The following is a 25,000-nucleotide window of genomic DNA, read 5'->3' on the forward strand; positions in this document are numbered from 1 at the left end:
GGAGGCGGAAATCTTTTTTTTTTTTTTCAATAAAAAAATTATATTTAAAAAAAAAAGAAGGATTAGCCTTTTTCGAGGAAGTGTCACTGGGATGGGCTGTGAAAAGCTCACACTAGGCCCAGTGTCTTGTCTTTCTGCTTGCTGATTGGGATGTAGCTCTCAGTACTTCTTCAGCACTACGCCTGCTTGGTTGCAGCCATGGTCCCCACCGTGATGATGAGAGACTACCCTCTGAAACTGTAAGCAAGCCCTCAAGTAAATACTTTCATTGTATGAAAGCTGCCTTGGTCGTGGTGTCTCTTCAGAGCAATAGAACAGTAACCGAATACAGTTGGTAACATGCATGCTTTCCATACACAAGGACCCGAGTTCAGCTCCCAGAACCCATATAAAATGCCACGTGTGGCAGCCACACAGAATGTCACTCTGTGGAAACGGAAAGTTGACAGGAGCTCAGAGACCACCTTTATCTCTCATGGGACAGACAGAGGAAGGGCTGGGATGCTGACCATCCATCTTTGACCCCTCCACCTTTGACCTTTGCAGTATTGGGAAGCAAGTAGCATCTGTCTTGCAAGGTTGTTTCAGAAATGAAGTAAGAGGCTACATTCATGTCTGACATCGGGATCCCTGGGACATGGAAGACTTGAGAGAAACCTTAGCTTCTTTCTTAGTGAAAATGAAGTTGCCTGACAGAGACCCTGAAACCAAGGGAGGGTGTCACCATTTCATTAAGACACAGATGCCACCACCTGTATGACAGAAGCATGCAAAGAAAGCCCAGCATCCCATCAGGATTGACAGTGGCTGCTGCTTCTGTGTCTGTCTGTCTGAATCTCTCTCTCTCTCTCTCTCTCTCTCTCTCTCTCTCTCTCTCTCTCTCTCTCTCTCTCGTATGTGTGTTTGTGTGTGTGTGTGTGTGTGTTTGTGAGAGAGAGTGTGTGTGTGTGTCTGTCTATCTCTGTCTGTCTCTCTCTCTCTCTCTCTCTCTCTCTCTCTCTCTCTCTCTCTCTCTCTCTCTCTCTCTCGTATGTGTGTTTGTGTGTGTGTGTGTGTGTGTTTGTACCTCTAAGCCCTTGGAAAGCAAAAGTTGTCCATTCTGATTACCAAAAACGGGCTTCATAAGTGCTGAGAACCAGTTACAGGCTGGTGGCCTCCTGGATTCCACATGACCAGCATCTCCTGCTCGTTAGAACCCACCCCCTCCACACTCCCACACCCACATGGGGAAAGACTGAGCAAATGGCACAGAACTAATTTCTTTAGCCTAAGCATGCTTTTCTACCACATTAGCTTTTTCATCCGAGTGCTCAGAGGCAACGAGAGAGAAGGATTTAAAGTTCAAATCCAGCCGCATGAAGAGTGAAGTGGGGTGGGGTGGAGGGGAGGGTCACTGTTCTTCTGGGAGAAGTTTTAGAATTATTATCCACCTTTTAAAGCCATTTGTGATGGCCCTCGTTCAGGTGGGCCCTTCGTGTGTGTTGCTCCATCTCCATGCCCCTCCTCCTTCAAAAACTCCTTGTAACTCCTTTCTCTGGTTCCTGCCCATGCACCTGGTAGTTCGTTTTCTTGAGTTCAGGTGAATAAGTTCCTAAAGGGTCTGTATGAACTGGTCATGAAAAATCAGCCTTTGACCTTTGACCGTGCTAAAATGGGTTTGAGGATTAAAAAAAAAAATTCTTAATTGAAAGCATTGTTGGTCTTTTTTTTAATGTAACATATAACAAGTGTTTTAAAAATATTTACAGCTCCGATCTTAAAAAGAAAAAAGTTACATATGGTCATTTGAATTAATTGCAAAAATGACACTGCATTAATTAGATAATTAAAGGTCTCAAGCATGTGGCCATTGTATTCATTGGGCTGGAAGCCAGCATCTTCTTTAGCTGAGAAAGTGGGTTAGCATAATTCAATATTCAGTTGCTGCACCCGCTTTCATATGAATAGATAATACAGAGCGAGCCTTAAATCTGGATGGGGAGAGCTAACAGGGACTGGTCTTATTTTAATTGAGTTTTAAGCACTTCTAGGCCATCTCATTGTCTTTACAGTTTAACCCTTTGCAGCTGTCACTGCCTGCCTGCTTGCCATGCCTTCTCATACTTTAAAGGCCATGATATGTCTAGATTATCCAGAAACCTCTGGGCGGGGGGAGGGAAGGACGGAGAGAGGTGTTTTTGCTTATGGTGGGGGGGGGCACTTGCAGGCTACTGGGTGTGCATAGAGGCCACGGGGCAACCTTGAGCACTGGCCCTCACCTTCTACCCAGCTTGAGACTGGGCCTCTGCTGTTTGTTGCTCTGGACATCAGGCTAGCTGGCCCCAGCTTCTGAGGATTCGCATGGCTCTGTGTCCCAACTCCTCTTAGGAATGCTGCAATTGTAGATGCTTGCTAGCATGCCTGGCTTTTCATGGGTTCTCTGGATCCAAGATTAAGGTCCTCACATTTGAGTGACAAGTGAGTCAACTCCCTTGCCCCATGAGTATGTTCTTTACCAATAAGCACCTCCACACATGTCTTCTCCCCACAGAGAATCCAGGCCACCAGGGACAGGAGTCCTTCACACGGGTGCATTGTCTGCCCCTCAGCTCATCAAGGTTATTTGTCAGAAAAACTCTCTCTCATAACACCAGGTCCCCTTTAGATGACAGGACTTAATATGAAAGTTCTCCCCATACCAACTAGTCATGTAAGTTGATTTCATATCCCTTTATTTTATAAAGTTTTGCTTATCAGGTTTATCATCCTGAATTTGAAATTAAAATGCGTGGTCTCCGGATGACCTTATCGTAACTGACCCACAAATCTAATCACTCCTCGCATCTGTGAAAATCGACAAATGTGTCAGGCATACCTCGGGCCGTCCAAACCATGTTTTAAATATTTCATCTGTAGGCAAGGCAAAGATCCTTTTCAGGTTAGTCCTCTGAGAAGGAACAGCGCGCGTGCTCGTGTCTTTGGTCTCTCCGAGCTATAATCGGCGCTCATTATCCATGGCTTTCTATAAGCAGAAAATGTACAGTTGTATGTTCTGCGCGAGTGAGTTATTGATCGCATTTACGGCCAGAAGAATGCTTCTCAGTAGTCAATGCCTGGCCAAAGTGTGTCAGGTGAAGGTAAAAAGAAAGTGAGATCTATAGTTTGGATGGCCATTGCTGCTGTGCTATATCAGGCTTGTCGTTAGAGGTGGCTGTTGAATATAGATAAAAATTATATTAGCATAGATGGCAACGTAGCAGAGTATGTTCCTCATCAATAGGACAGATTTGTGTCTTCCTAGATGTCAAGATTTATTTTTCCAAAAGTCACATTCTCGTGTCAATGTTTGTCCAACTTACATATGTTAGACTTTTTTGGATGAAGACCTTTTAGAAAAAATCTGAGGAGTCGGGTAAATGGCTCTGTCAGTAAAATGCTTACCTTTCAGTCATGGAGATCTGTGTTTGGCTTTCTGGCACACACCTGAAAAAGCCAGGAGTGGTGATGTGCTCATGTAGACTGTGAAGGGCTGTTTTTAAAGAGTCCACTGCAGATGCAATTGAGCTTCCTTAAAGCAGAGTCTGTGGGCACATGTGGGAGGCATCTTCACACCACTACAATGTGACGTGGCTAAAGATTTGCTACCTTCTCAGTCTCTGAAAGTTACCCAAGCTTCTTCATTCACACAGTAACCTGCTCCCTCTGTTTGTGGTTACGGTGTTTAATTATAACATGTTTTCATTTTTTATCTTCTGCAGCAGAGTAAGAACCTGAAGTCTAGGACTGGAGAGATGGCTCAGAGGTTAAGAGCACTGGCTGCTCTTCCAAAGGTCCTGAGTTCAATTCCCAGCAACCACATGGTGGCTTACAACCATCCAAAATGAGATCTGGTGCCCTCTTCCAGCCTGTAGGCACACAGAATGCTGTATACATAATAAATAAAATCTAAAAAAAAAAAAAAAAAAAAAAAGAACCTGAAGTCTAGGATCTGGCCTAACTTGATCATCCCTGATCCCTGATTCCTCAACATTAATGTGAGGCCTAGCAGCATCATTATCGTTTCTTTTATTATCATCACTGTCGAGGCTAATATTCACTGTCAATCTGAGAGGATAGAACCACTTAGAAGACAAGCCTGAGGGATGTTTGTGAGAGGTGTCTACATTTGGTGAATTGAGGTGGAAAAAACCTACCCTAAATGTGGGTTACGCTCTCCCATGGGCTGGGATCCTGAACCAAATGAAGAGGAGAAAGTGAGCTGAGCGCTTACGTTCATCCGCTTCCCGACTGTGTTCCTTCACATAACCAGCTTTCTCATGCTCCTGCCACCGTGCCTTCCCCACCATGACTGACTGCACCCTCAAACTGAGAGCCAAGGGAAACCCTTCCTTAAGGGGACTTTGACAGACTTTTGTCACAGCAGTGGGAACAATAATTAACACAATTTCTGTGGTTAATGTTTGCCGCCATGGACAGTGAGTCAGACACTATTACAGAAGTAATAGTGGATCGTCCAACTACTTAGTCAAAGTTGAAAGCTGATGGGGGAGCCAGCGAGAGGGCTCAGCAGGTAGGGGCTCCAGCTACCAAGCCCGATGACTTGATTTTAATCTCTGCAACCGGCAGGGTGGAAGGAGCAAACTGACTCAAACAAGCTGTCCTCTGACCTCCCCATATGCCCTTTTAACTCTCATACAGACGTATGTATAAGTAAAGAAAAATGTACATTTCAAAAACTTTTTTTTTTAAGCTAACCGAAGCTAGGGATGCATCTCAGTAGTAGATCACAGGCCTAGCTAGTGTGCTTGAGCTCCCATATTCAATTGTAGGCCTACCGGAAAGGAAAATAAAACCGTGCTGAGCACTCTAACTTTCGAGGTGGAAATAGAGTTAGCAGTAGAATACTTATCTGACTTGAGTGGACCTCTGGGTTCAGCCCCCAGCACTGCAAAACAGAAAACAAAGGACCCGTGTTGGCCAGGAGGAATATTCTGGCATCTGAACTCTTCAGTTTGGAACCCCAGTATGCTGATTTCCATGTTCGGGATCCTGTACTTTGTTCGGTATTTAAACTTTGTTGGCTCCCAGTTCCTTGGTCAAGCCGGGATAACATCGCTTATCTGTTAGGTTCACATTCAGGACTAAATAGAAAGATTGTTTTGAGCCTGGCATCTAGTAAGAGCCCACATACGGCAGGGGAGTGTGACTTTTACGTGCACTGTAAAGTTTGAGAGGCAGCCACAGAAGCTAGACACTTGACAGGAGCACCTAGTGGATGACACTTTGTGTCAAAGCCAAAAACTAAACACTTGACAGGAGGACCTGCTGGATGGCACTGCTTGTGTCCAAGTCAAGAGCAGGCCTGGCTTCCGCACCCGAGAGAAGTCAAAACAGAGCTTTCCTTTCTAAGAGGTGGTTATCTCAGCAGTCCAGACCAAGCCTTCTGGTGATCTGAATCCATCCATGTGCACACGTGTGCAAATCCTTCAGGCAGAACCCTCAGTGTCTGTGTATCTGAGAACATGTCAGTAATACTGCAGAGTAAAACTGGAGGAAATTTCCCTCCAGCTTCCACAGAAGTGTCCGTCCCTCCAACTACCGACGTGCCCCGAGGGCTGGTGTTGCAGAAGTGACGGGGCTGAGATGACCTGATCACTTGGCCCGCTTCCCCATTCTCCTCAGGCCTAAGCCCTGGCCTTTGCAAAGGCAGTTACAGATCTGCTGCTCAAAACCTGCACCTAAAGAGAAATCCTTCAGCCGTGTCTGCGTGAACTAAATATAGTGTGCGATTTACAAGGCTGTGGTCCTGACCACCCCCGGGCTATTTCTGACCACAGGGACAGCTTCAACAGTGTGGCCCATGAAATGTCATCTGCAAGCTCAAGCCAAATGTTGATCTATTTAGGGCCAGGGAGAGACAGTGCTCTGTCCTAGGCAGGATCCTATGCTGTGTGGAGACCAGTACCCTGGCTGCTGGCCAGAAAGCTGGGCCTCCTTCAGCATTCTGTGCCATGAGTGTGTGTGACGGGGGAGCTAATTGCAGGACTGAATTGTCCTGCTCTGGACTCCCCAGAGCTGGGTCCACTCCTGGGTCCTCAGCTGGAGTTTTGATGGCCAGGGGAACTTGGCAGTAACCTGTCATCTCCAAGGAAGCTCTTAGCATTCTTCCTTTTCTGTTTTCCCATGGCAGTCACCAAGACTCTTGGACTCGGTTCGTTCCTCCTTCCAAGTCACTTGACTATAGTTTGCTCCAAAAGACCGAGTTCCTGTCCTTTTCCCTGCCCCCATTCCAGACAAGGGCAGATGCACAGTTGTCATGGATACCTGGGTCAGTTACAGTGACTTCGCATTACTCCCCCCACTCCTGGACCGTCTTGTTCTTTGCTCCAATGCTAGCTCCAAGCCTTCCCAGTTTTCGGGAGCATTTGTCACAGCTTCTTCATGATGTCACTGTTGCAGTGACCTGCATCAAGACAAGCCTGCCCAAGCCCTCTGTGTTCTTCCTTATCATGTGGACGAGCAGGCTTCCTGTTCTTCAGTTGTGGGCCTCTTGCTGAATGCAAGCTGTCATCTTGAGTGCTTTGCCGTCTACCTCTTGGTTGCTGTTTTAGATGCTATATTACTCACTATTGAATTTACTTCCCCAGCAGCTTTGCACCATACAGTCACTCTCCAGGTTACAAGTGAGAAAACAGGCTGGATATGTTGGTGCTATGCACCTATAATCCCAGCATTTCGGAGATTACAGCAAAAAGATCATGAGTTCGAGTCCAGCCTGGGCTTTAGAGTTAGAGTATATCTCTATATTTTAATGCTGCACCCACACACATACACAAAGGTAAGAAAATGGGGGCTGCAATATCCAATACTTTATTTAACATGTACCGGACAGTATGGTGACATTAGGAATCAGTAACACTTACTGACTTTCATGTATATGGGGAGTACACTGGGCCTAGAATAATCTTATTTCTTCTTTTCTAGACTGCCAGGGTGAAGATACCATTGTGGGCTTTTTGACATGGGGAATTTTGGTTTAGAAAGGTTAAGTGGTAGCTCAAGGTCATCTGCCTATAAGTAGGGACCCTTTCATCTCAGATCAGATTCCTTCTGTGTTCACCAAATACCGCACGTCATCTCCTTTTAATCTTGATGGAAGTTCTCCCCACACTTTTACTTCTGCATGAAACTATAAATTGCATGGTTCAATACTCCCAAGATTCTATAGGATGAGTTTGAAATCCCCACTCAGGCATGTGGAAATCTTGCTGTTTGGTGATGATGTAATGTAGTTAGCACACGTTGTAAAATTTTTATGACATTTCAGAGAAACCAACAAAACAGAGCCTAACTCTCAGATAAGAGTTTGAAAAACAACCCATACAGCAACTCTCCTATCGAGTTTTATCATCATCCCATTCATAATTGATTCCAAACTTGCATGAATCTTTCAAGATAAGTGTCTTATTGATTATCTCGAACACAAGCGATCACTTGGCATCCCGGTCTGCTCACTGTCTTCCTCTGATTACCGTAAACAGTAGGACTGACCAGAAGAAATGTCACTGTCTTTGGCACTGACCCCCCGGGGGACCTTCTGCAGCACTGGCAATGGGAAGCAGAGGGAAGGAAGTGGCCCAACTAAACTGCGGCTTGGTCATGGTCATTGTCCTATTCTAAGGAGCTCTGTGGGGACATGGCCTGGGCAGCGAAGTCAGTCTCGAACTGTTTGCCATTTCTGCTCAAGGGCTTCCTTGGTAGCTGGGCAATGGGTCCCAAGGAAAGTCAATCCATTGCTGTCAGGAAACATGAAGTCTCTTAGTTGGCATCAATTTCCTGCTGTTTACTCATGGTTATGTAAATCAAGTCCCTACCTCCTTCTAGGAAGCGTTGGCGTGTTTACAAGGGACTTAGGCTGCTCATTTGTAGTTGTAGCAGCTCTAATACAAATGAACTCAGCAGTGGGACTGTCCTAGCACTGTCCCGCCCCCTGACCCTTAATACTGTTTCCTGTGGGCCTTGTGCTGTACAAGGTAGGGTCAGGATTGACCCGGGAGCTTGGTAAAGGGAGTCTCTGCGGCAGCTCCTGAGGAAGCCTTGAAGTGCTCTCCGGGTGACAATAGCCCTAAATTGAACAGGTTGGGCACTTGGCAAACACGAGGCCTGACACACAGGCTTTTGAGGACAGATAATGAAGATTCAGGCCATTGCATTAAATTAGCAGCCTTGCTTGTTGAGGCTGCCGCTGGCAAATGCTTATTCTGAACCCTAGGGGACAAGATAGGGCCACTCTGTATCCTAGGGAGCCTAGCTGTCAGAAAGTCCTATTCAACAGCAAAATCTGCCCTTTCTTGATTGCTGAAGGTTATTTTTTTCTAGTGATTATTATTATTATTATTATTATTATTATTATTATTAATTATTGAAAGAGAGACAGAGAGAACAGGTGCATACATTTGCTTATTTCTAGAGGACAACTTTCAGGAGTCGGTTCTCTCCCTCCACTGTGGGTTCCAGGTTTCAAACTTAGGTCATCAGGCTTTGCAGCAAGGGCTTCTATTCACCGTATCTTCCCACCAGCCTTGAATGTTTCGGGCCTCAAGGGGTTCCATGCAGATCATGAACCTCAGTAGAATCGTTTAATTGCTAGAATCACAGAACTTACCAAAGCCATGTGGAGGAACAGTTAGTACACTTTTACAGATGACCACATCTTTGAGGCAGAGACTATAAGGTCCTTTAGACCTTTAGTCTTCATGGGATTGTCATTCCTGCCAAGGTTTCCAGATACCTTCTAATGCCATGCACGTCTGCTTACACAATGTTGCAATTTCATTTAGAATCGCTGCATTTATTTAAAATACGTTCAAGTCCATTTACTTATTCATGGGTGGATGTATTGGGGGAGGGGGCCAGGCCATGTGTACAGGTCAGAGGACAACTTGTGGAAATTATCCCAGGTTCCAGGAATCAAACTCAGGCTATCAGGTTTGGTAGTGAGTGCCTTAACTCACTGGCTCATCTCTCCAGCCTCAGAAATGCCCCTCTAAGTTAAACAAACAAACATACAGAAAACCAAAGTTATGTATGTATGTATGCATGTGGGTGGGTGTTTACAAACCACGGTGTGCATGGAGAGGTCTGAGGACAAGTGTGGGGTCATTTATTTCCTTCTCACATGTGGGTTTCCGAGATTGAACTCAGGTCACCTAGCTTGGTGGCACGTGACTATTCAGAGCCATCCCACTGGGCTCGTGTCACTTTATAGCCAAGCATGATATGGTGAATAAAGAGCTAACTCTAGAATGGACTCTTTAGAAAAGCCCAGGAATTCCTGTGTTGCTGATAGTGGTGGTGATGATGCTGATGGTGATGGTGATGATGGTGATGATGATGGTGGTGATGGTGAAAATGGGAGTGGAGGAGAAAGAGAGTGGGGAGGAGGGGAAGGACGCAGAGCTGGCTTTCTCAGGAAGGAGTGGTTTCCTCCTTCATCCTTTTCTGTACTGTTCAGTAGGCTGTATGCAAAACTTGCACAGACATTAACTTCGTCCAAGTCAGCCACCTATGCCAAGCAGTTGTACCTGGAGGGTTCTCCCATCCTTGTCTGAGTATCTTTGGCTACCAGTTATATTTTAACACTCATGTTTTGGCAGCCTTTGAGACCAGCATTTGTTTTGGGAACCAGGGAACATGTAGAGTGTACCTTTAAAAAAATTTTTTTTGAAGAATTTCTTATTGTGCTTACTGCCAAGAAGGAATCAAAAGGGAGAAAGTAAAGTAAAAATCAAAGCAGAACAGAGAAGCACAAATGAAAACCATTTCAGGCCATTCTGTTCATTAGCTGATCCTCCTGGATAGAACCCCATGGTGGCTGATTCACCCAGTTGTGATTTTATTGACACGCATGTCTGTCCATATCCTCCGAGTCCATCGTAAATGGAATCTATTCCTTCCTTCCCTGGTTCTGAGGGGTCGCAAAGCCAAGCAGAAGAGGTGAGCACCAGTTCCAGCGGGTTTCATTTGCAGTACAGAATTTCCAGCAGATCCTCATGGAAGCCTCTGGTAAGGGGGTTGCTGGTCCACTGCAGAGGAAGGGTCCAGGTTCATTTTGCTCCTTGCCATTTCTCCAGCTTGCCTGACATGGCACACTGGCACCCACCCAAGCGGGTCATACCCCAGCTCGCTGCTTGTGAACTCTCACTGGGGACCTTGGTCACCCCAAAGTAGCTACAGCAGAGAAGTAGGTAAAAGGTAAAGCCTGCCCTTAAATATTTCCCAGATAGCCAAATAGCTAGCCATGGTTGATAGGCACACAGGGGAGGAAGTGAGAGAGTATCATATACTGTTAATAAGAGGGCCGTTACAGTGAGGTGGCACTTGCCACGGAGCCTAACAACTTAAGATGGACTCCCCAAAACCACACAGTGTGAAGAAAGAATCAACCCTCCAAAGTTGTCCTATCATCTCTGCATATAAAACACAGTGTGTGAGCCTACACACACACACACACACACACACACACAGAGAGAGAGAGAGAGAGAGAGAGAGAGAGAGAGAGAATAAATAAATGCAATAAAAAATAAGAGCATGAAAGTGTTACATTGGTATGGAAGTCATATGGAGGATAGAAATGATGATCACCAAGGGTTCAGGAAACACCCTTCATCTTCAGTGTCATTTGAGGTGCTTTTTGAAAGACTAACTAGGACTGTACCAATCTGGGAGGTAGGTGTGACTTTCCAAGGAGCTGGTTAGAGGAAGAAAATTCATAGCCCCAAGTGTATTGGTAGATGGCAGAGCTCAGGGTTGGGGAGACATAGGCAGGTGCCCTTGTAGCTGCTGTGCTACGTGAAAGCCTTGCAGTTCAGTGAAAGGGTCTGAAAACCGAAGGCTTTTGGAGAGAATGAGGAGAGGGTGAGCCCTGCGCATGCCTGACGGGGTTGCAAGGTTGAGCGGAGGGGTATGAGCACCAGCCCTAGTGGGTTTCATATGCAGTACAGGATTTCCAGCAGGTCCTTCTGGAAGCCTCTGGTGGGTGGTGGGGCTGGTCCAAATGCAGAGAAACAGTCAGGAACTCAGATTCCCAAGTTTATAGATTGCGCCAACATTTGACATTCCCAGGTTCTTGTCTCTCTGTGTATAAAGCCCAGAGTGATAGGACACCTGCTCTGCTTGGCTGAGGTGAATCAGGCTGCATGCATGTAGCAGCCCAATGTTCAATGCAACCCCCACTCCACAGTAGGAAAGTATGTATCACCCAACCAAAGGAGAGGAGTCGCGTAGTCAAAGAGGCAACCAGACAGGATCAGCTTCTGCCTTTGCTTCTTAAGTTGTTTTTTTTTTTTTTTTTTTTTTTTTTTTTTAACAGCTGTAGCAGTTCCCAGTACCATAATCACACAGCCTGTGGGTGGAGGAAGCCCCTTCTCACCTCACGTGGCTTCCTTGGGAACCAGAGAACATTTCCCTAAAGCCTGTCAACAAACCCATTCTGACTTGACCCCAGACAGTGTGGTGTGTGGAGCCACTGAAGACTTAGTTCATTCTCACTTGTCCTGAGCAGCCAAAGTGAGGGCTTTTTGTTTCCTCATTCCCTCCACTGTCTGCCTTCCCCTTTCTCTGACATTCACCTCAATCACCAGGTGACAAGGCTGACTCTCCTTACCAATACACTGTGGCATGAAAGGCTCATTCCAGATTTATCACCAGACAGCTGTTTTGTTTTTTTTTTGAGTTTTATTCACTGTTATTTGCATGCGCATGTGCATGCGTGCGTGTGCGTGGGGGGGGGCAGGGGGATGATGTTGTATACATATATCAGCATATTTTATTAATATGGCACATGTACAGAGGTCAGAGGGTAACACTGTACAGTTGATTCTCTCCTACCTTTATATGAGTTTCAAAAATCGAACTCGGGTCTCCAGGCTTCAAGGGGCGCTTTTACTGGCTAAACCATCTCGCTGGCTCCCAGCTGAGCTTAAAATTCATCTTTAGAAACTTAACAAGATGTGCGTCCCCCAAAGCCCAGGCTTACCAGCCTGTACAGAGGAGATCATGGTGTCAGTCTTTTCCATTACTAGGAAAAGAGACAGAAGTAACCAGTATAAACACCCTAATTCTAGAAGTTTCTGGGAGACGCAGGCTAAACTCTTTTTCCAGAAGGGCAATATCTACCTAGGGTTATCTACCTTTTAAACCCAATGTGGGTATCCAAACTGAAAGTCCCAAAAGACGGACAAGAAGACGCCACGGTGGCATTTTTGAGCTACCTCTTCTGTCTCCACTTTTCTAGAGACTAGATACAGGCCCCCCACTGTACAAACACACACAAGTGACAGCAACTGTAAGTGTTTATAACAATGTGCCTATCGACTTCTTATTTCAGTAGATATCCAGATTTATTATCCCTCAAGGTAAGCATCGATTTTACCTTTGTCTCCGTCAATATTTACCTCTGAGGTCAATATGCATGGGTATTCACCTCCGCTGCAGTCAATAGCCACTCCGTATTACCATATATGATGCTCGTATGTGAAATGAGGAGCCGTGTGGTATGAAATAAATGTTAGTCAAGGATGCTTCTGGAAAAAGGAATTTATTTCTATTTCATTTGAATACATTTTGGCTGTTTAAGGGTCAGGTTCTATTTCACTTGGTCAAAAATGGGTGTTTTCCACTGCAGGCTGGGGTCTGGGGAACACTGACCATCCAAGGCAACACTTACCAATATAGGGCTAGAGGCAGAACCCTGCGAACTCCCAAATCAAACTATAGCTGTAAGACTATGTGTGCGACAAAAGGACACGAGTGTGAGCACGCACATGCTCAGGACATGGAATTAATTCTCTGGTGTGCAGGAGCTGAGTAACTGATATAAGAGGGGGAAGATGGGGAGGGAGGGTCCTTGCCTTGCTTTTCTGCTTTTATGACAAATCGGGAAAGGAAGCCTGGTGTCACATGGCCTGGTTAGGGGGTGAAAGCATGTGCCAGCACACGTGGCTGCTGATAAGGGCCTGGCTGTAGCAGTCAGTCTTGTCCTCTTGTTTGCATGGATGTGTAAGCATGTGTAGGTGCCTGGGTACGTAGGTGCAGTGGAGGTCAGAGATCAACCTTGGGTGTAGTTCCCCACTGTAGCCGCCGCCAATCCCTGCTCTCTCACTAGGGGCCACACCCATCAGGCTAGGCTGTCAGGTCCTAGCTCCAGGTTAAAAGCACACAACACCATTTCCTGCTTTATGTGTGGGATCTGGGAATCAAATTCAAGTCTTCAACCGTGGGGCAAGCTGATCTATCTCTCCATCCTGGCTTTTGTTATTGTTTGTTTGTTTGTTTTGTTTTGTGGTTTTGAGACAGGCTCTTGTGTAGTCCAGGCTGGTCCCAAACTTGCTGTGTTGTCAGGTGTGACCTTGAACACTTGATCCTCCTCCTCCTCCTCCTCCTCCTCCTCCTCCTCTTCCTCCTGAGTAGTAGGATTACAGGTGTGATCGACCACACCCAGTTTAAGTGTACTGGGGATTGAACCAGGTGCATGCTAAGTAAGGTAAATTTATAGTTGTGCCCATGTAGCTATCATGGGCACAGGCTGCATCAACCTGGGCCACACTGCCCATCCTAATTCTTTTGGATTTCACTTATTATTGCAATTTCAAAATGTTTATTCATTGTTGTGAGTTCATGATGTGTGTGTGTGTGTTGTGTGTGTGTAGAGATAGAGGACAAATTTAGTTTTCTCTGTTTATCTTTGTAAGGGATCCTGGGAAGGAATGCAGGCCCCCAGGTTTGCACAGGTGTTTTTACTCACTAAGCCATCTCACTGGCCCTGGCTTGCTTTTGTGTGTGTGTGTGTGTGTGTGTGTGTGTGTGTGTGTGTGTGTGTATGTGTGACTAGTATTTTATCTGCCCATCATCTTTCCTGACACGACACTCAGATACTATACTATTTTCATTGTTTGGTTCTCTTTTGTGACACACCTGTCTCCCTCCTTGTGACAGAGACCATGCCATGAAACACAAAACTACAACCATTCCTGCCAGACTTAGTGATCTGGGCTAAGTATGACCAAATGCAGCGCTTGGTCCCTGCCCTATGCCTGACTGAAGGATGAACATGCAGCGAGCCATAGCAGGGAATCCTCCCAGAGACTCCAATCCTGCAGCACCATGGGAGTTTTCACAGACCTATGCCCTACCCAACTCACATCCTGGCGCTGCTTTGTAGTCATGTCTTCCCAGGCAGCACAAGGGAAGGTTGTCTATTGCAGGAAGAAAAAAAAATTAAAAAATGAATGGAACTGACACAGAAAGAGAATCGGAGGAGCAGAGATGGGGCCGAGACAGAGCCAGCAAAGGTGACGGAGGGCTAGAGACATTCGGGGCCCTTGGGATGACTGCTTCATTCATTTTTTTTCTCCAAGCTGCAAACAAACTAAACCACCCTGGGTTTCTCCCCTGGCAGCTGGAGAGATGGAGCTGCCTCCGAATCCCATTGCCATGTCCAGCTGTGTAATCAGAAACACTGCGGAAGTCTCAGTCTCCTTTCCCACCGAATGGGAAAAGATCAATCTGATGATGAGATTCGACAGTGCTCATAAAGTCCCCAGCAAGAGCTTCATAACGGTACTTCCAAACGTGCCCTTCCTCTGTCTTATTAATGCCCATCCTTTAACCTGTCCTCAGCTTTAGCACTTGGCATCCTTGGGGCCTTTTTAACCCCATATATGAAACTAACCCACGGACATCTCTGTATGCAAGGATTCATTTTACCCCACACAGCATGCAAAGGCAGTTGCTGAGATTTCCCTAGACAGACTCTCCTCCTCTGCGATCAGCCACAGCAGCAAAACCCAAAACCAGTGCATCCTTATGCATATGCACTGGCAAAAGCCTGACCTCTCTGAGTGCTACCTGGCTCTAGACACAGAAGCCCGAGGAAGGCTATCCTAGCCTTTCAGCCTGGTTAGTCTTGCCGCATGAAGTTGATTCGGCCCAGCATCCATGGTCCAAAACTCGTAAGGAAAGTCCAAACCCCGGGCATGCCACAGCCCACTATATGTGGACACGGCTTTAACATCCCCACCTCCTTTCCTTTCTGTTGCCCTAAGAGGCTGATATTCCCACTGCATTTCTGTCTTCCACTTGTGAAGGAGCCCTGGATATCACATGCTCAGTGCAAGATCTAATTTGCACAGGCCACCCTTGGCTCCTTTGTCCCCTTTACAACTCAGGCTATCCCCAACTTGACACTTATTTAAAGTGTTTATTTATTTATTTGGCATTCACACAACTCCACAGCCCCGTTCCCTTGGGATGTAAATTAAAGCAACTTCATTTCCATAGTTTCTCTGTTCCAAATCCCCCATTGTTTATTTAAATAGCAGCCGATGCATCTTGCAAGTAAGGAATGATAATTAAGGGAAGAAGAAGAGTGGGTCTCTCAGGGAAGCCGAGATTTCATTTCACTGCAACCCCAGCCTCACTGTCAAAGAGCTAGTGCCCAGGGAGCTAGAGATGTCTGGAGGGGAGGAATGCTTCATCAGAAGGCTTGAGGCTTGACGTCGGGGCCTGCTACAGGAGCTCAGCCACCAAGGGTGTAGGCATGTCCTTCACTCCCATCATGGCCACCAAAGTAGAACTGGAATTAGGTAGAAGAGTCCCAGAAGGCTGGGAAACTCCGGGTTCAGAGATACCGCCACGGCAACGACAACAGAAAATGTGTCCTTTTCTCCTTGCTGACCCCGGAACCAGAGCCTGTCCTTTATCATAGGCTTCTCGGTGTCTCTCATCTGTCATACACCCAGGTGGCCGTCACAGGACCTCCCTCCAGCAGAAGAGTGTTTTTGTTGGGACCATGAACAAGGGCAGGCCACGCCTTTGCAGAAAAGGCATTCTCTCACTCCTTCCTGTGGCTGTTTCCGAGGCTGCACGTCTCAAGAATGAGGTCCTTAATTTACCCTTTTCCCCACTCAGACCCCCTAGCAGGCATAAGCAGGGTCCTTCACACTGAGCAGAGAAGAGCCACCTCCTCCTGACAAGCCAGTGAGGTGACCTGATGCCTTAACCCAGTCCAAGTGGATGGGTTGCTGACCCAAACCTGAATGCAGTAACTTCAAACTTCAGTGTTCGAAGGGTGTCATGTGTAGACTAAGAGTGTTTGTGTCGGGCAGGTGATGGTCCTCCATTTAGGGACATGAGCAGTTTTTCATTCTTTGTTCTTTCTGATCCTTTTTCATCAAAGTGTTCTGTTTATGGCCTTGTTTTACAAGGGTCACTTGTTAGGGTCATGGTCTCTTGAGAACCTGTAACATAGAGAGGAAGGTATGTGTTGACCAAGATTAACAAAGTTATGGTGGGATGTGGGATGGTACAGGGAAGCCAGAGGATCCCAGGGCAGGAATAGCTAGGTGCCTCTTAGATGTTAATATAACTTCCAAATTGAGATTGGTGGGAACACAGAGATGAGGAAGGACAAGCCAACTGAAGGGCAGGTGACAAAGCTATGGAACTTCCCTGTGTGAAAGTCCAGACTGTGTCATTAGAAGTCCTAGAGGTAACTCAGCCAGGAGTTATCTAGGGCCTAGAAGGAGGAGGACAAACGCTGCTGAATGCAGAGAGCACAGAGAATGCACACCCATCAAACTAAGATCGTAAGCTCAGCAGGAGTCCGGTGCCTCTGATCTTTCCACTCTGATCTCAGCAGTGCTGATGGCTAGCTTTGAGGGGTGGGGATTCCACACGCCATCAGTCTAATCTCAAAGCATCCCACCCCTCACCCCCACTGCCTCTAACACTGCCCTCAGTAGACATGTTGCCTGAGCTGTGCAGATGCTGTTAAAGACAGATCCCCTCCATCCTCAGCTTACCATCCCTTCCGCTCTGAGTTCTTGTGCCTTGTTCTCCCAGAGCATGCTGGTTCTGGAGTTGCCAGTTCACCTTGGGAGTCAGCAGGCGCTCAGTGGGGTGGACCGAAGTCCCTGTGAGCTCCTATGAGACAGGGCCTATTTCATTAGCTTCTCACTTACTCATGGATTTCCCTTTCTTCCTTCCATCCTTCCGTCTATCTAACCCTGCTTCTGTTGGTTTCTCACTCCTTCATGTATCTATCCATCTGTCCTTTCATCCCTCTGTTTCTGTTTCACTTGCTTTCTCCCTCCTTTGGGTATCCATCCGTCTATCCATCTGCCTATCAGATACTATTAGTCCCAACTGTAGGCCAACTGCTGCACTTCCTATTGTATGCACTGCTGATTTATTCATTTGGACTCAGTGTTGATTTTTATTTTATTTTATTTTTTACATCCTGCCTCCTTTTTGTAGATGGCTCTTGCAGGTATTAGGACAGTCTTTCACAGCGCACCATTTTATAAGAAGCACCCGGGTGTACCATCAAGCCTTCTCCCCCCAGACCCCACCACACACATTATTTTGTGGGGTGACCTATTTTAAGAAAGATTTTTCTGGCACCCTTTAAATTAACATCATTACACTCGCTTTATTTATTTTCCTCCCATCTCTCATGCTTTTAGCCTTTCCAAACACCTACACTGTGGTGTTACAATGATCTTCCACCTCGTGACTCAGTTGTCCATACTTGTTTATAAGAATCACAATATATGAGTTTATAATATATATATTTTTTTTCCATAAATATACCAAATGTTTGCCAAGTTTCACATGCCCCCTCCTTATTTTCCTTTTTAAATTCAAAAATTTCTAGTTGTGTTTATTCTCATCGTCAGCATACTTTATCATATCAAAGCCTTTTCAGGCTCCGTAGAACTACTGAGTTATGTTTGGGTCATGTTTTGCGGTATGCCCTTTAATACTGTAGCTTTAGAAATGCAATTTTCAGCCTCTGCTTATTAGAATATGATAAAGTATTCCCGGTCTATGTCCAGCTCCACTAATCTCCAGACTGCGCTTCATGAATTAAGCATGAAGATTTTAGTCAATGTGCTTTCAAAGACCAATGTTTAGGGAATCATGGATTTTCTACAAGCTGAGGGGAAAATCTATAATAGGAGGAACTGATTTTCAAACATCATATTCCCAAGAAGAAATGTCCAGTTCTGGCCCAGAAACAGAAAATGTTTTGCTATCAGAATATTCTAGAACCAGTTAAGACCACATTGTGCCGGTTAGTTTATTAAAGGTATGGTGTTTTAAAATGTGTAAGACTATCTATCACGCAGGAGGATTTCAAAGGCCAGCTTATTTTGGAAAAGCTCATTCAGATTGGACTAACATCAAGGGGAGAATGCAAATTGAATTTGTAAGGTATTACTAACTCCCCCTCTTCCCCTCCACCACCCCCTCCCTGCATGTCTTGCTTCTTCTTGCTTTATATGCTTAGCCACTAGCCAGAGATCTCTTTGCAGGGTGAGAGACCCCCCTTGGAGAGACTTAGACCATGCACGTAGGTAGACCTTGGAGAAGCTACCCTGCAGGTAGACTGCATCAGAGACTACCATGTGATTCGGGCTTCGGTTTTACCAGGAAGCCAACATTCAGCATCACCATGCTGGATGACAAGGAGGCATCTCTCCAGGAAAACGCAGAGGCAATTGAGATGCAGGAGAACATCTGGAATGAGCACCCAGATGTTCATGGCAGCCCTGCTGTCCTGGTGCTGTTTGATGAGACTGCACTTGGCTCCCTGATAGTTACCTTCATGATCACTAATACATTTCACGTGAGGGGGACGACGACGACAACAGTTCTTCCAGGCTTAGTTATGCATGAATGTGTACATACACACATGTGGAGGTCATCCACCCATATGATCACCTTTGGAATTCCACGGTTTTTTTTTTCTTAGTAGCCTAGAGTTCACCAAGTAGGGACACTAGCAAGCCATTGGTAAGTCCCAGGGCGGTAAGTCCATCTCTGACTCCCCTGGCCTGGAACTAACCATGCAAGATTTCTTTTAAGCATGAGTTCTGGGGATCAAACTCAGGTCAGCTTTACCAAATCAATTGTCTCCCCAGCTGTTATTGGTACCTTTCATTGGACATCTTTTTTACGTGGCTTTTTCCTATACCGTTGATCTCAGCAACTCAGTCATATCCCCACTTCCTACCATGGCAGCTGAGGCTTGAGGAATTCCAGTCAGCTTCTTAGGCCACTGGAACGGGGTAGAGTTAATGTTTGCTGCCAAGATTTGTTGGATCCCCGAGTTAAAACAGCGAGGCCCTGCTTGAAGGTTCATGGACGCTGCTCCAGGCTTGGACGGTACCAGATAGGAATGTGGGCATAGCCTGCAGCTGGGAAGCTCTGCTCAGCCAGAATCCAGTGACCACTGATGACAATGCATCCTCTTCTCCAATACAGAGATCAAGACAAAAATGTAAATCATCTCCAATTAGGGGGCTGCGGCTGAAACATCCCGCTTTTGAGGAAGACAGGAAAATTCTCGGCTTGTCTGGCTTTATCTGTGAACCCACAGGATCTCTCAGGGGCTTTAAATTAATCAATCAATCCAAAGGCATTGAACTGAATCTCTACCTCTGGTCTGGAGACTTTGAGATGTGTTTTAAATGGAAAGGAAGCAAAGGGCTGGCTGCCTTGCTCCCGCATAGCCCAAGGCTGCCTGCCCTGGCTGGGGAATTGGCAGTCAGTTCAATCACATGGCCCCTCTGACTGGTGTTTTTCACTAAACTGACCCCAGTTGCATGTAGACACGGTCTCTAGAGAGGGACATCATCTCCTTTCCAGCCCTCACCGTTTAATCGTTCCTGACACAGTTTTACCAGAAACGCAGCAAAACCCAGCCCTGTCAATCAGTGTTTGCTCCCGAGTGTCAGAAGAGCACCTTGAGACACAGGTGCACAAGGGCACGTCCCTAGACATCCGTGTTAGGAAGTACACAGCACAGACAGTGTGGAAAAGGAAACTGTGGCCCCATTGTAGCAGGGGATACTGGAACTTTTTAAGTTCAGTCCACAGATGCTCTCAGAATAATGTCCATTCCAAGGAACAGACTGACTGTCGTATAAGTGACAGTTGCTGAACCGTAGCCATGTGCAGATAGAGGGCAATGCAGCCGGCACCTGGAGGTTGACTGTACACGTGGGTCGGGAGAAGCTGGTGGGTTCTCAGACAGGAGGCCAGCGCTGTGGCTGCGGCCCTCTGTTGCAGCAGTTCAGGTGTTTTAGGCGAAATGGTGGACAGAGGGTGCGTCTCAGTGCTGGAGCACACTCTTGAGTCTTTAGGGTCTGGGGTCAAGGAAGAGAAAGAGGGACAGGCTGGGGAGAAAGCCTGTCTCTATCCTCAGGCTTTATATGTGAAGCCATGCCCACTCTCAGGGCTAGAGTATGATCTGTTTCTTTCTTTTTTTTTTTTCATGCTTATTTGTGTCATTTTGTATGCATGCGCATATGCTACAGCACACAGATGGAGGTCAGAGGGCAGATTCCAAGGGTGTTTTCTCTCTCCCTTGGTCAGGCAGGGTCTCTCTGTCTCTCTTGTTTCTGACCCTGCTGGAACTTCCTCATAATCCCGTCTTTGCCTCTCCTCTGCCTCCCATTCCCTCTTAGGAGTAGTAGGGGTAGAGATGAGTGGTTCCACACCCAGATTTTTGTGTGGGTTCTAGGGATCGAACACAGGTTGTCAGTTCTGAGTAGCTAACGCTTTTACATGCTAAGCCATCTTACCGGCCCCTGATTCATTTCATTTCAACCTTGTATGGGCCCAACGTCTGTGCTCAGGGAAGGGAAGACAGGGGCAAGAAGGCAGCTGGTGACCTCTCCCCGGGGAACCAGCATCTTCATCCTGTTTAGCCAAGGACTAAAGAGGAGGTAGAGAGTTGGCTTCGTCATTGGCAGCTAGTCAGTTTCAGCCCTGAGACTAGAGTCTTCCAGATTGGCAGGTAACTGCTGGTACCAGACAAAACTGCACTAAAACCAGAGCAGACGGTGAGACAGGAAGAGCATGAGCTTCTGGACATAGCACCTGGAGAGGGCGCTGGACCCCGAATCCTCTGATCAGCGACTGTGGGGATGAGTGTTCAGCCTCCCGGCACAGTAGTGTGGAACAGACCTACAAAGAAAGGATCACTGGGGGGTGATCTGAGCCCCGCCCTGGAGCTTTGGGAAGGACTCTATCCTGTGCTGCAGCCATCTCTGTTGAAATAGGAGCGGCGGGGCTGCGTCCCTGGCACCCAGCCGCCCGCATGGCTAGGTTATGCCCCGAAATAATTACACGGAAACTGTATTCTTTCAAACACTGCCTGGCCCGGCTAGTTCCAGTTTCTTATTGGCTAGCTCTTACATATTGTTCTAACCCATTTCTAATATTCTGTGTAGCCCACGAGCTGGCTTACCAGGGAGGATCTTAACCTGCGTCTGTCTGGAGCGGGAGAATCATGGCGACTCCTTGACTCAGCTTCTTTCTCCCAGCATTCTCTTCTGTATACTCCACCTACCTAATTTTCTGTCCTATGAGGGCCGAGGCAGTTTCTTTATTATTACAAGACCCACCTCCATCACATCTCAGTCCCGGCAGGGCCATCTATGGCTCTGAGCAGACTTAGGAATAGAGTAGGACCTGCTTCTAGAAGCTCCATCAGATGTAGCCAGCAGCCTCACTGTCCAGGCTCCCAGCTGACTGGATGTCTTGAGTATAAAACTGACCCTCAGGACTCAGGGAGGACCATCGACAGCCACTGCCCTCTGTTCTCTCATAACTGCTAGGGGACGGGATGGGGGGGGGGGCTGTCTCTGAATCAGCCCACCCTTTCTGTCTTTATCACCCACCAAATACCTCAAATCTACCTCACTGTACTCAACGGATGGAAACAGAGCCATCGTTCGCCTCTTGGGTGTTAGAAAAAAGGCAAGTTTCAGCTTTGGGTTTCCTGAACAACTAAAGTAGCCTCCATGGGAGAGATCAGCTCAGCTAAGCTTTCCCCAGAAGAGTAAAAGACAAAAATGATGAGGAGCACTCCCTTGCTGTCCTTAAAGGAACACAGAGAAACTGTGAGGGGGAGAGAGTGGACCATGTTATTTCCAAGTCATCCACACCCCTCCCCAACCTTTCTAAACTTTTCTCCCTTTCTAGAGGAAGGAATAGCTTTGCCTATGGTGTGCAAAATATATACCTTCTAATGTTAATCAAGAAGCTCTTACTACCCAGCAAGAACACGCTAGTGTGTTAATTGATAGAATTTGTCATGGAGAATATTCATAACCGGCAAGCAGCCTTTTCTTCAGGAGGAACAAAGGATTAAGTTGGGGAGACTATAATGGTATCGTTAGCAGGCTATTGCAGCGATTTTCTTCTCAGAAGAGTAGAGAAAGGTGAAATTCCAGCTGGGAATATTAGACTATGCAGAGCACCACCCAGGGGCATTGGGCTCTATCTAAAATGCCGAGCCCCGTTTTGCCTTATGATCCAATTGTTTTATTAGCGAGATCATTGCGTGTTTCATTTTGCTACAGTAATAGCGCAGCGTCTGTCTAACAATAAATTATAGAGTCAGGCAAACAATGGTTTTGTATTTGGGATAACAATGAAATATCTTATTAAAATGCAGGCCTCCTTGGGTCCCTGAAATTAGAGTCTTATTTGAAAGTGATTCCTCTGGGCTTAATTCACTGGTTTGAACTAATCACGGTAAGAGAGTCGCTCTTTTGTCAGGACACAGAGGTACTGGGGACGGTACCTGTTTTCGTAGGATTTTCCCATTCCTGTTTTATCCTCAGATTCTCTAACTACGGAGATCTTCTGGGCTTGACAATGAAAGGCACCGTGTGAGGAGCTACATCCCTTAGCATGCAAAAGACAAATTGAGATCTCAGGCAGACGTGTGTTTCCTGCCAGGTTTCTTCAAAAAGATACTGGCTCTGAGAATCAGCATGTTAGCAATAGGGAAAATAGTAACAAATGTGGATGGGGCTGTAACAAGCACCGTACTACGGCACCTGAGCAAGGTGAAGTGTATCACATGACTTTTTAAAAGATTATTTTTTTTATTTATGAGCATTTGTATCTCTGTGTTAGCATCCTCGTGTGTGTGTGTGTGTGTGTGTGTGTGTGTGTGTGTGTGTGCGCGCGCGCACGCGCAGAAGATATGGTGCTCAAGGAGGCAGATAGAAGGCATCAGATCCTCAGAAGCCACAGTTACAAGTGGTTGTTGTGAGTCCTCTGATGTGGATGCTGGGAACTGAACTCTGGTCCTCCACTCTCCAGCACTTGGTCACACTGTTTTACCTTGTGGGTCCACAGTATCCTTTTTCTAGCTGAGAAGACAGAGGCTTAAAGAAACAATTCCCCCGAGTCCTGTAGCTTGGCAATTGTGAGTGCTGAAGGCTCCATCTCTGTGGTTGATCCCAGGGTAGTTTTCGCTTGTCAGTGCTGAATGGTTTTGTCTTCTCCTCTCCTGAGGAGAACCTTTCCGTGTTCGTGGATTCGGTGAGGTTTAACACTCTCAGCCACACAGCCGGTTCAGATTGTGAAGTGTGGGGGTGGGGGTTAGATAGCTGGACCATACTGCTTTCTCCTCTGCTGTGGAGACAGGCTCCTCCTGGAACCAGGGCTGACCTCACTCCGGTGACGTAGCCGCGAATGACCTTGAACTTCTGATCACCAGTCTCCCACTGAGTGTTGTGACCACAAGCTTGAGCCACTGCGCTTAGTTTATGCTACATTAAGGGTTGAACCCTGGACTTCGTGACTGCTAGGCGAGCATGCTACCATCTGAGCCTCTTCCAGCTACATCCTCAATCCCTTTTTACCAATCCCAGTTTATCAAGTTCCACCTGACTTCATGCTCCATTTTTCATGTTCCGGCCTCACCTCATGACAGCCTCCTGCCTTGCTGTGGGGTGTGGTTTGGGACAGGACTGCTATTTTCAGTGCCCAGGTGTGGCACTGGTGACGTGGAGATGAGGGCGGCTGCTCTGGCCTGCCTGGTCATTGTAACATTACATTGTCCTTGTAACAGCCTTACCTGCAGAAACTCCTTTCTTTATAGCATTCTTGATTCAAATGCCCAGGTAACTTGGCTGGTTATCCTGGTTGGGATATTCAGGGACCATGTGCAAGCCAACACCCTGATGGAGTAGCTATTGCTTTGTTTTCTGTGTTCAGACGGCCATGGCTGAGAAAGAAGTTGAAGTGCCTACTTTTCCTTGTGGACTCAGCAGTGTGGCTTGATCGGGCAGTTCTGGCTGGCTGGGCGGAACTCTTGCTCTTATTGTCAGATGCCTTTGTGTTAGGAGACACACTCTTTTCAGAGGAATGACCCGGCAGATTAAGGACATTGTTCACCAGTACACAGTATACTTAGACTCTGTGGTTGTCAAAGTAACTAACAGTCCACAACCAGTCATTAGAGTTTCTTGAATGAAGTCAGAATTGGCATCTGAGCTATTATTAACACTTAAGTAACTTAAGTAAGACCAAACGCACAATTCATTTAAACTCTGTCTGGCTTATATTATAGTTCCCTGTTTTTCCACTCAGTAGCCCTTTGAAAAGTTGGAAGCATTTAAACGTTTGTATTGCCGCTAAGTCATTTCTCTTTAGGCTTACATAAGGATGTCCGTCACCATATATACAAGCACGCATGAATTTCTTCTTTGGCTTTTGGAATGTTTGAATGTAGAGCTACATGGTTTTTGTTTTGCTTTGTTTTTTACAAACCGATAATTGAAAAAGAGAGAGAGAGAGACAGAGAGAGAGAAAGACTAAGAAAGAAAACGAGAAAAAGAGCCATATCCTGTCATACTGTCCTCTTCTGTCAAGAAATTCCGTAGCCCCTTCACAGGGGTCCCAAGGACAAAGCCGAGCTCTCTTGACCTGGCAGCTTTAAGAGGCCAGAAGTATGCTGGACTCAGGAAGGACAAGGTGACAGGAAGGAAGCTGGAAATTAGTGGCACCCAGTTGAAGCAGTGAATGGATCCAGAGGCAGAGCCGGCCTGTCAAGCAGAGTGAAAAAGAATGTCCCCAGAATCCCAGGGTTCTTTTTCTCTTTTTTTAAGTAGGGGACGCCATTGTCATTCAGAAAACCCCAGGCTGTTCT

The 25,000-nt window shown here is 46.5% G+C and overlaps 1 protein-coding gene and 1 long non-coding RNA gene across 4 annotated transcripts in view; one reads left to right on the forward strand and one right to left on the reverse strand.

Moving 5' to 3' along the window:
* Nucleotides 1–25,000, forward strand: part of Wwox (WW domain containing oxidoreductase) — an 863,064-nt gene that overhangs the window by 382,240 nt on the left and 455,824 nt on the right. Inside the window, exon 9 of one of the 2 annotated variants that reach the window (XM_050143852.1) lies at nt 3,738–3,878. The exons of the other annotated variant lie outside the window; for it this stretch is intronic. Within the exon in view, the coding sequence (XP_049999809.1) occupies nt 3,738–3,863 (126 nt within the window). The 3' untranslated portion in view covers nt 3,864–3,878. Of the gene's footprint in view, nt 1–3,737; nt 3,879–25,000 lie in introns of those variants that run through there. 2 annotated transcript variants of the gene reach the window in all.
* Nucleotides 15,070–22,999, reverse strand: LOC126502673 (uncharacterized). 2 transcript variants are annotated; one of them, XR_007592010.1, is made up of 4 exons: nt 21,299–22,999; nt 18,646–21,015; nt 16,842–16,962; nt 15,074–16,277 (listed from the first exon to the last, which is right to left on the reverse strand). It is a non-coding gene; the product is annotated as an uncharacterized lncRNA (long non-coding RNA). The 2 variants fall into 2 exon arrangements; XR_007592009.1 differs by having other exon boundaries at nt 15,070–16,277; nt 16,842–21,015.

This window comes from Alexandromys fortis, unplaced genomic scaffold (assembly GCF_014885135.2).
Source record: "Alexandromys fortis isolate MF-2015 unplaced genomic scaffold, M_Fortis_MF-2015_v1.1 scaffold_1, whole genome shotgun sequence".
Taxonomy (NCBI): Eukaryota; Metazoa; Chordata; class Mammalia; order Rodentia; family Cricetidae; genus Alexandromys; species Alexandromys fortis.